The 9,061-nt window shown below is 37.0% G+C and overlaps 1 protein-coding gene across 1 annotated transcript in view; it reads left to right on the top strand.

The window, feature by feature from the left end:
• The first annotated feature begins 2,953 nt into the window (after nucleotides 1–2,953).
• The window catches only part of LOC136842794 (transient-receptor-potential-like protein), a 236,741-nt gene continuing 230,633 nt past the window's right edge, over nucleotides 2,954–9,061 (top strand). The window contains exon 1 of the mRNA XM_067110640.1: nucleotides 2,954–3,842. Within this exon, the coding sequence (XP_066966741.1) occupies nucleotides 3,351–3,842 (492 nt within the window). The 5' untranslated portion in view covers nucleotides 2,954–3,350. The remainder of the gene's footprint in view (nucleotides 3,843–9,061) is intronic.

Here is a 9,061-nt window from a genome sequence, read left to right as displayed (position 1 = left end):
CATGGTTAGGCATGGTTAGACAATTAGATTAGATTTGGTGAAATTAGGTTAGGTTAGGCTGAGTTGCGTTGGATGGGGAAATTGTTATTAGAGGTCGAAAAGACTTGGGGTCGACAAGTAAATATTATTATTATTATTATTATTATTATTATTATTATTATTATTATTATTATTATTATTATTATTATTATTAGGGCTATAGAAACCAACACTGTACCCAGTAGTATTTTAACACTGAAACAAGTTAAATTTCACTAAATATGTGCAGAGCAGTAGTTGCCAAAACAGCATAAACAATAGTAGGTAAACTTGATTAGATTTTGCAGTCGGAAATCTATCCTTTCAGCTTCTGTAATATGACATTTACTTCAAATCATTCTATGAAAGACCCAGTGTATAAATCGTGGCACGAAGAGAATTATATTACCTGTACCGTGGACTGTGCAATTCCGGTATTTTAGTCACGTATACATATTGAATCGATACATGTGTCTAACCGTAGGAGAGCCTTTGTTTAATTCTTTAGTAAAAAAAAGTAAAGGGTCGTACTGCCTTCGTTAATTAAATCTGTTTCCAGGTACTTCTGTTGCCAGCTGGGAAATCTGATCTGTGTTCTGTTATTTATCACAGCGTGATTCAGAAACTGGATGTGATTGGCTGTTGTGTTAATAGAGGTTTTTATTTCTCTCTTGTTTCCAGTTGGCTTGATTTGTGTTGCTGATTTATAGTTTTCTGTAAAAGAAAACTATTTAGATGGCTTTTTGTCTGTCCGTCGCCCTCAGATCTTAAAAACTACTGTGGCTAGAGGGCTGCAAATTGGTATGTTGATCCTCCACCCTCCAGTCATCAAACATACCAAAGTGCAGCCCTCTAGCCTCAGTAGTTTTTATTTTATTTAAGGTTAAAGTTAGCCTTGATCGTCCGTCTGGTAGGTGCCAACAACACAGGCCACCACGGGGGTATGGCAGAAAGTTTCTTGGGCCGCGGCTTAGAGTTTCATGAGCCTTGCCTGAGAGTTTCATAGAGCATTATACGCTGTACAGAAAACTCGATTGCGCCGGAGAAAGAAACTTCGGCGCATTTTTTACTTGTTTTCTTTTGTTTTTTCTGTGGTTGTATGTCTCGATTTTGGCAAGATTTTTCTTCAGTGTTCCTGTGTGATATTTATTGTCAGCTTATGTATTTATTCGTTGAGAATATCCTGTCACAATATAATTTTTCAATGTTGTATGTCTTCAAGAGTATACTGTTTCACAATATAGTCTTTTGCTCTTGTTTATATTCTTTAAGAACATTCAGTCAAAATATACGTTTTTGACTTTTGTATATATTCTTTAAGAATATCCTGTCATTCTACTTTTTTGGCTTTTGCATATATGCTTTTAAGAATATTCTATCACAATACCATATTTTGGGCTGTCTCTCCTACTCCATTTCCTCACCATGGCGAAGCCAGGAAAGGAAAACTGGAACAATATTACCCCGTCTGCAACCTGGCGACCAGAAATGGAAATTAATGTTAATGTGGTACAGGAATTCCCTTGTGGCACTGATTACCCCTTGCTTGCGGAGATGAAGGAGGAATATTAATACTTTTCCTTTTGCATTTCGTGTATGCAAAGGATATACGAAGACACGAAGCATAATGTATGATTTACGCTATGAACTCGTAATGACCCTTTGAAGTAAATCTGGTTTTGCCGACATTTCGTACTGTTTTCTTGAAAAATTATTATTTGACATTTTTTTAATATTATTGCCATTGGTAAGTTAACCTCCTTCCTCGGGATTTTATTAACCGCTGACCTGTCAGTTACCAGGACAATGCTGTACCCACTCTGCTTGAGTGGTTGAGTGGTCAAGCACAGGTCAGCAGTTCAGTTCGCCAAGAAGTAGGTTTTTCATGTCTATTTCAGGAAAGGGTGCTGCTTATAATGTGTATGTTATTAGTATTAAGTAATAAATTATTATTATTATTATTATTATTATTATTATTATTATTATTATTATTATTATTATTATTATTATTATTATTATTATATTTAGGCCCATTGTACTTGACTGTAAATTATATGAAACTTAGTTCATTATCGTAAGTATAATACTGCCTTGATTAATATCAAAATCGTGTACCCTAAAGTTACTAATCTCCATTCTTTAACAATTTTGAAACATTATTCTGCTCACACAGGAAAATATTACACGTCATATTTTATTTGGTGCTTATCCAGTTTTTGACCCAAATCTCTGTGACGACCAGGAAAAGAAATTAATACCCGGAAAAGAATGTGGATGCTGTTCATTGTGTAAAGAGAAAGTCAGTGGCACCAAGTTAAAGAAACAAATGTTTAAGGGAACTGAAAAGGGACGCATTATATTGGACAGTGGTCTTTCGGTATCTTGACGACGTCGGTCAAGTGTAGATAAGTGGTATTGAGCCCTGCTTGTTTGTCGGGTGGCTGAGGACATTGGAAAAAGATCTCAGTTATTTTACAAATGCAATAATTGATTAAGTGACTGTTATCATTTACAAAATAGTGATGAAAGCTGCTTGATTACATGAAGTGATTTTAATAATGTTTCAAGCAGAAGAATGTCTTTAGTTTCGACAAACTGACTGGTGACGCAAATAATTTCCTGAAGTTACAGCGAACGGAAATGTCTGTAGGAACCTGACGTTTTATCAGAAAAATAAAGAAGAATTAGAAGAAATAAACAGAAAAGGAAACTAAAATACGGTGTTGGATCGTCTCATGTTGTGCTTCCAGGTCCCTCTGTTTAATCTTTTGTTTTGGCGTGATGGGCTAAAGTTCGAGCCGCGAGTGGCGTGACTTATCGCATGAGAGTGAGGAGGAATCTCTAGCAGCCTGTTCTTCTCCCTCCTCCACCTCTCTCTCTCTCTCTCTCTCTCTCTCTCATCCTCTCTCTCTCTCCTCTTCATCCTCTTCTTCCTCTCAGGCACTCTTGTCCCCTCAACCTTTAATACCCTCCGTCGGTAGAAAAGGAGAAGGAAGTACTTGGTGTCAGTAACAATGGGAGAACTATCCCTGTTCGCGATGGGGACCCTTCCCTCTACCTCGCGTTTATCTTCTCTTCCCTCTTCTTCTTCCCCTCTCTTCCTCCTCCGCCGGTTAAACCCGTTAGTGATAAGTTGTTAACGGAAGACCGCCAGTAGCATCTGAGGAAGAACTTCCTTCCGTGACGAATCATGCCCCGCGAAAATGACCTCACTACCACCATCATCGCTGCTCGCGATGGTGCCTAGTCACTTCGCGTCGATCGCGCTGCTGACATTCGCGTAGCCGCGAAATCACTTGAAAGTGGAAAAACTACTTCCCAAGGCTGACGCCATGCCTGCCATTCGCGGAGTGGAGGCTGACGTCGAGGAGATCAAGCTCAAGGACAGTTTCTCGAGCAACAACTCGAAGACGAACTCCTTGGCCAGGGCGCTGAAGAAGAGGATCTCCCTGACGAGGCTGACCTCGAAGACGTCCCTGGGCGAGAAGGACAAAGATGAGAACCAGAAGGAGAGGCGTCCCTCGAGGGACAGCAGGTACCCGACCTTCACTATCGAGGACTGGGAGGAGGGCGAGCACAACGGCGCCTTCAGGGAGGACTACAGCGGGTACCGGGACGACTCGAGGGCGGACGACAAGAGCGAGTACGAGGGCGACACGGACGTCGGAGACGACGGGGACGCCGAGGGGACCTCCTTGGTGGACAACGAGGAGGTCCGGTCGGTGTCCTCCAGCAAGAGAATCAGCCAGCTCAGTGTGGACAGGTCAATGGTCCGGTGCGGCAGGGCCAAGTTCTTCAAGCGCCTCTCCGTTTGTGACCTCAAGGTAAAGATGGCAGATCGTTTCTTAACTTTGCTTCCTAAATGTACCTGTAAAGTTCTTCTTCGTTTAAACTAAATGATTAAATAAAGTAGATTATTCGTGTTTGTTGTTAAGGTACTTCGTAAAAACTCCTTCAGCTATTTGTCTCAGTAAAAACTCCTTCAGCTATTTGTCTCAGTAAAAACGCCTTCAGCTATTTGTCTCAGTAAAAACTCCTTCGGCTATTTGTCTCAGTAAAAACTCTTTCAGCTGTTTGTCTCAGTAAAAAACCTCTTTCAGCTATTTGTCTCAGTAAAAACTCTTTCAGCTGTTTGTCTCAGTAAAACTCCTTCAGCTATTTGTTCAAAGTAAAACTCAGCTATTTGTCTCAGTAAAAACTCTTTCAGCTGTTTGTCTCAGTAAAAAACTCTTTCAGCTATTTGTCTCAGTAAAAACTCTTTCAGCTGTTTGTCTCGATAAAAACTCCTTCAGCTATTTGTCTCAGTAAAAACTCCTTCAGCTATTTGTCTCAGTAAAAACTCCTTCAGCTATTTGTCTCAGTAAAAACTCCTCCAGTCGTTTGTCTCAGTCATTCTTCATAGTAAGATAGTTTCTTGATCTATTCTCTCTGTTTGTTTGTTTTTTCGTTGTAATTGTTCTTATAAATGAAAATCTTAAAATCTTGCAAGTCACTCTTAGAGATAAATAGTGTAGCCTTTGCTCGTTTCTTAAAGACTTCTTTACATTTAAAATGTCACTGACTAAATGTTTATGTGTAATTTCTTCTCCTTTCACGTATCTTCTTCAGTAACTTTTATCTTCAATATTTTCCTTTTCGTTCTTTGTTACTCCTCCAGATATTTAATTGAGAGAATATATTTTCCTTTCTCTGAAAAACATTTGCGTATTATAAGCAATACGTTAGGTTTGGTAAAAACAATGAATTTACGCGCAAAATAAAGTTGTGCATTTCCCTTTAGCTTGGAAACAGAATAAAGAATTCGTTTATGTTATTTTAGAATTTTTCTTTCTGGCGGAACTAACTCATACTGCCCAGATAAAACTAAAACTACCATTTTTTTTTATATCATAATTCGTATCAGTTCATCTTTATTAATATTATATTTCGTGAATGTATCTGGTCATTACTAAATAGCTGAAACCTCAGCAGCTTACCTTGTTTGCTAATGTTTTATTATTAATTTAAAGGATCTCAGTCCTTCAGGCGCATGAAATGGATAGACCGGGTTTTTTTTTTTTTTGCGTGTATGTCTAGTCCACAATTACATTCTATTATTCTACGATTGTTTATTAATAAGTTCTCCAAGATTTTAGGAGGTTAAACGCGTGAAACCGTAGTGTTTTTCCTTGTAATTAAATAGAAACTCACCAACCTAAAGCTTGAAGTTATTTAATACTGCCGAGTCTTGTATTGATGGTCAGGTTTTCTGCTGAATGATGACGACGAGAAGGAACTGTTAAATATGTTTGCTTCGTTGTAGTAAACTATCTACACTAATACCATGAACTATTAGCGTTCATTATATTTATCAAGTATTGCCTACTATAGGCCATTTTAGTTTTGTGTAAAAGAAAATTATTGTGCCGGCTTTGTCTGTCCGTCCGCACTTTTTCTGTCTGCCCTCAGATCTTAAAACCTACTGAGCCTAGAGAGCTGAAAATTGGTATTTAGATCATCCACCCTCCAATCATCAAATATACCAAATTGCAGCCCTGTAGCCTCATTAGTTTTTTTTTTTTTTTTTAAGATTAAAGTTAGCTATAATCGTGTGTCCGGCAGTGATATAGGACATTCCACCAGCGTTCAGTGGTTAAAGTTTCATGGGCCGCGGCTCATACAGCGTTATACCGAGAACACCGACAGATAGGTCTATTTTAGGTAGCCTTGAGAACTCGATTGCCCCGAAAGAACTAAAGTAAAATTCCTGTTTTTTGCTCTGATTGCTTCTGTTGATCAAAGTAATAGCAATTCTTCCCGACTGCTCTTCACTTACTAAATGCCTAAAAATTACTCAGCCATAAATGGTATAAAAATAAAGAAAACGTATTACATTTATTTTCTTTATTTTGTCAGGTAGCGAAAAACGAAATTGATTCAATTAAGTTTTTTTTTTTCCAGTAACTTTAAAGAAGTTTCATTTCAAGCAGTGAAAACTAGAAATGAATCGCGCTTTTTACTTTTAATATTTTGTCATTCTTTATACGTTTTGAGTTTATATAATTATCTTTATGTTACTTAACAATTACGTTCATTATCACTATTACCGAGACAAGTCCCATCTTGAGAACAATTTTCCTAGCCTAATTAAAAGCTTAAGGTACTGAATAATAATAATAATAATAATAATAATAATAATAATAATAATAATAATAATAATAATAATAATAATAATAATAACTGAATAGATTCGATTCCGCAAGCTTTAGTGTTCCAGCTCATAGTCATATTTGATCTTTGGTGTCATTCCGGCCCAGTTATTTTGTATTGCATAGTACGTAGGTGTAAATTAATATAATTTAGTGTTTCCAGTCAATTTTTCGTAAGGGTCATCAGGTTTCAGTTGTACCTCGTTGCTACCAAGTAAGCATAAGTTGATGACTTCCTTTTGTTGATGCTTTTTTGTATATTTTTTCCTCTTGATCATTATATATATACTCTCTATATATAATATAATATACATACAATACGTATATATACATACTCATATAGATATATATATATATATATATATATATATATATATATGTGTGTGTGTATTTATTATGTATAGATATTTATTGTGTATATGTATATATATATATATATATATATATATATATATATATATATATATATATATATATATACACACATACACATACACACACATATGTGTGTGTGTATGACACTTTTTTTACTTGATCAACAATTCCTGACATATATTAACCCCTTAAACTATATTCTCTCCACCTCCATTTATTGACATTTTCGTGAATCATTTAGATTTATTGTCTCCTAATTTGATATTAGTATTTCCTGCTCGAAGACACTTATCTCCCAACAATTTTTAACAGAGAGAGAGAGAGAGAGAGAGAGAGAGAGAGAGAGAGAGAGAGAGAGAGAGAGAGACTAAATCTCTGCAGATATCTACGACAGACTCTCGTATCGTCCTGAACTGCTACTGTCTCATGAGACCGTCCCCTCCCTCCCCCCTTCCCACCTCTTCCCCCTCCCATTCCTCCCACGTCTCCAGGGCTCTTCGCATTGAGGGAGGGAGGACCGTTTCACTTCCGAACGTTCGAGATTTTTCTTGCCCGTCGGCCTCTCATAACCCCCCCCCCCCACAACTTCCCCGAGCAATAATAGTCGGACCTCCGTGTGCGAGCTTGATTTAGGAGCATTTAGGAGCATTATTTCTCTAGCAGCGTTTCCCCAGCGGACGCGACTCTCGGCTCATTCCAGCAAGAGCGCAAATTAGCAGAGCACAATTATTCTTTTTCCCGCCCTCTTGCGGCCGGTGGAGGCATTTGCAGAGTTCTCGAGTTCTCTCGCTTCTGTTCATTTTTATTTTCCTGTTTCTCTTCCTTTGCCCCGATGTTTTCTTTTTACCGCATATTTGAGCTTCCTTTTACCCAGATAAAGCCGAGAGAATTATTGTCTGCTTGCTTCCGCTTGTGGACGGTCTTATCTTGCAGGTTTTATTTTTTTATTTTTTGTTGTTCTGCGATGGCGTGCTATTGAAACTTCCTGCCTGATTGTTTGGAGGTAAAAGTGTTCACTGTCCATGCCGGGCACCGTATGCAATTCCCATTCATTTCATCTGGGGACATTCCCTTCAGATGTTTTTTGCTTATTTTTCTAGATTTTGGCTTTGCTTCTAACAGATTTTATCCTCGGCAGATATGTTCTCTATAAACAAAGAAATAACTTAAGAGCGTTTAACAGAACTACTGAATGTATGCCATGTATGAATGTGTCTGTATGTATGCACTCGTATGACCATTTAAAATCCAAAAACTATTTAATTAAAAATATGTAAATTTCTGTTTTCTAAATACCGGGTCTTTATACCACCGTCATCTCTCCATTGATTGTTTATAGCACACATTCTCCTTATTTTTCCCCATTTTTGACAGCCTGGAAGCAAAGACCATGCACTTTCTTCAGGTTCGTGCCACAAATGCCCTACTGGGTACTCGTTCATACATGTCGTCTCGGTTAAGTGGAACAAGTCCAGAGGGGCACACCAGGCCTCATACTCCCTTTAACACTTATGACACTCACTTTTGCCTTGAGACGACATGTACGAACGAGTACCTAGAAGGGCATTTGTGGCATGAACCTGAAGAAAATGCATGGTCTTTGGTTCCAGGCTGTCAAAAAGGGGGAAAAAATAAGAAAAATGTGTGCTATAAACATTCAATGGAGAGAGATGACGGTGGTACAAAGACCCAGTATTTAGAAAACAGAAATTTACATTTTTTTTATTGAATACTTTTTGGATTTTGAATAGTCATACGAGTGCATACATACACACGCTTTCATGCATGGCATACATTCAGTAGTTCTGTTCAAAGCTCTCAACTTATTTCTTTGGAAAAGGCCTCTGACTTGCAGGAGTCCTTCTTAATATTATTCTAAAACCAAGTTTCGTTTGTGGCTACTGTCCGCTGTCTGTCACAGACAGCGACGTACTGACGTTTCCCAGACTTCTGTATTTTTTGTTTATTATTTGTATACTTTTTTTTTAAATAGTTTTACGAGACCACTGAGTCACATTCTTTCACCCAAGGCCTGTCCGGCGTATTATTTATTTCTTTAGGAGTGAAAACCGGAGCAACGTAAAGTTTAAGAAGTTGGACAGCCATGTATGGATACATTTGTAAATAATGATAAATAAAAAACAAAAAGAAAAACGAATAGATATCTATATATATAATTAATAAAGCATAAAATATTAAAATTAAATGGATATAAATACAAATAAATAAAAATTAATATACTGTAGATATAATATTAAGCTAATAAAAATTACGGGAAATAAAAATAAAATTAATAAAAATATATTGAAAAAAAAAATTAGACAAAATTAAATAAAAAATATAAAGGCTCAATTTAATAAAAATGAATAAAAAATTTGTAAACAGGACAAATAAATTAACAATACTTAGATACTTCTAGCGCCTATTTACGCCAAGAAATGATCCTTCACTTCCAAGAATTACGCCTTTGTAAAGGAACT

Source organism: Macrobrachium rosenbergii, chromosome 2 (assembly GCF_040412425.1).
Source record: "Macrobrachium rosenbergii isolate ZJJX-2024 chromosome 2, ASM4041242v1, whole genome shotgun sequence".
Lineage (NCBI taxonomy): Eukaryota > Metazoa > Arthropoda > Malacostraca > Decapoda > Palaemonidae > Macrobrachium > Macrobrachium rosenbergii.
The sequence above is the reverse complement of the archived record's forward strand: the minus strand, read 5'-3'. Positions and strand labels throughout refer to the sequence as shown.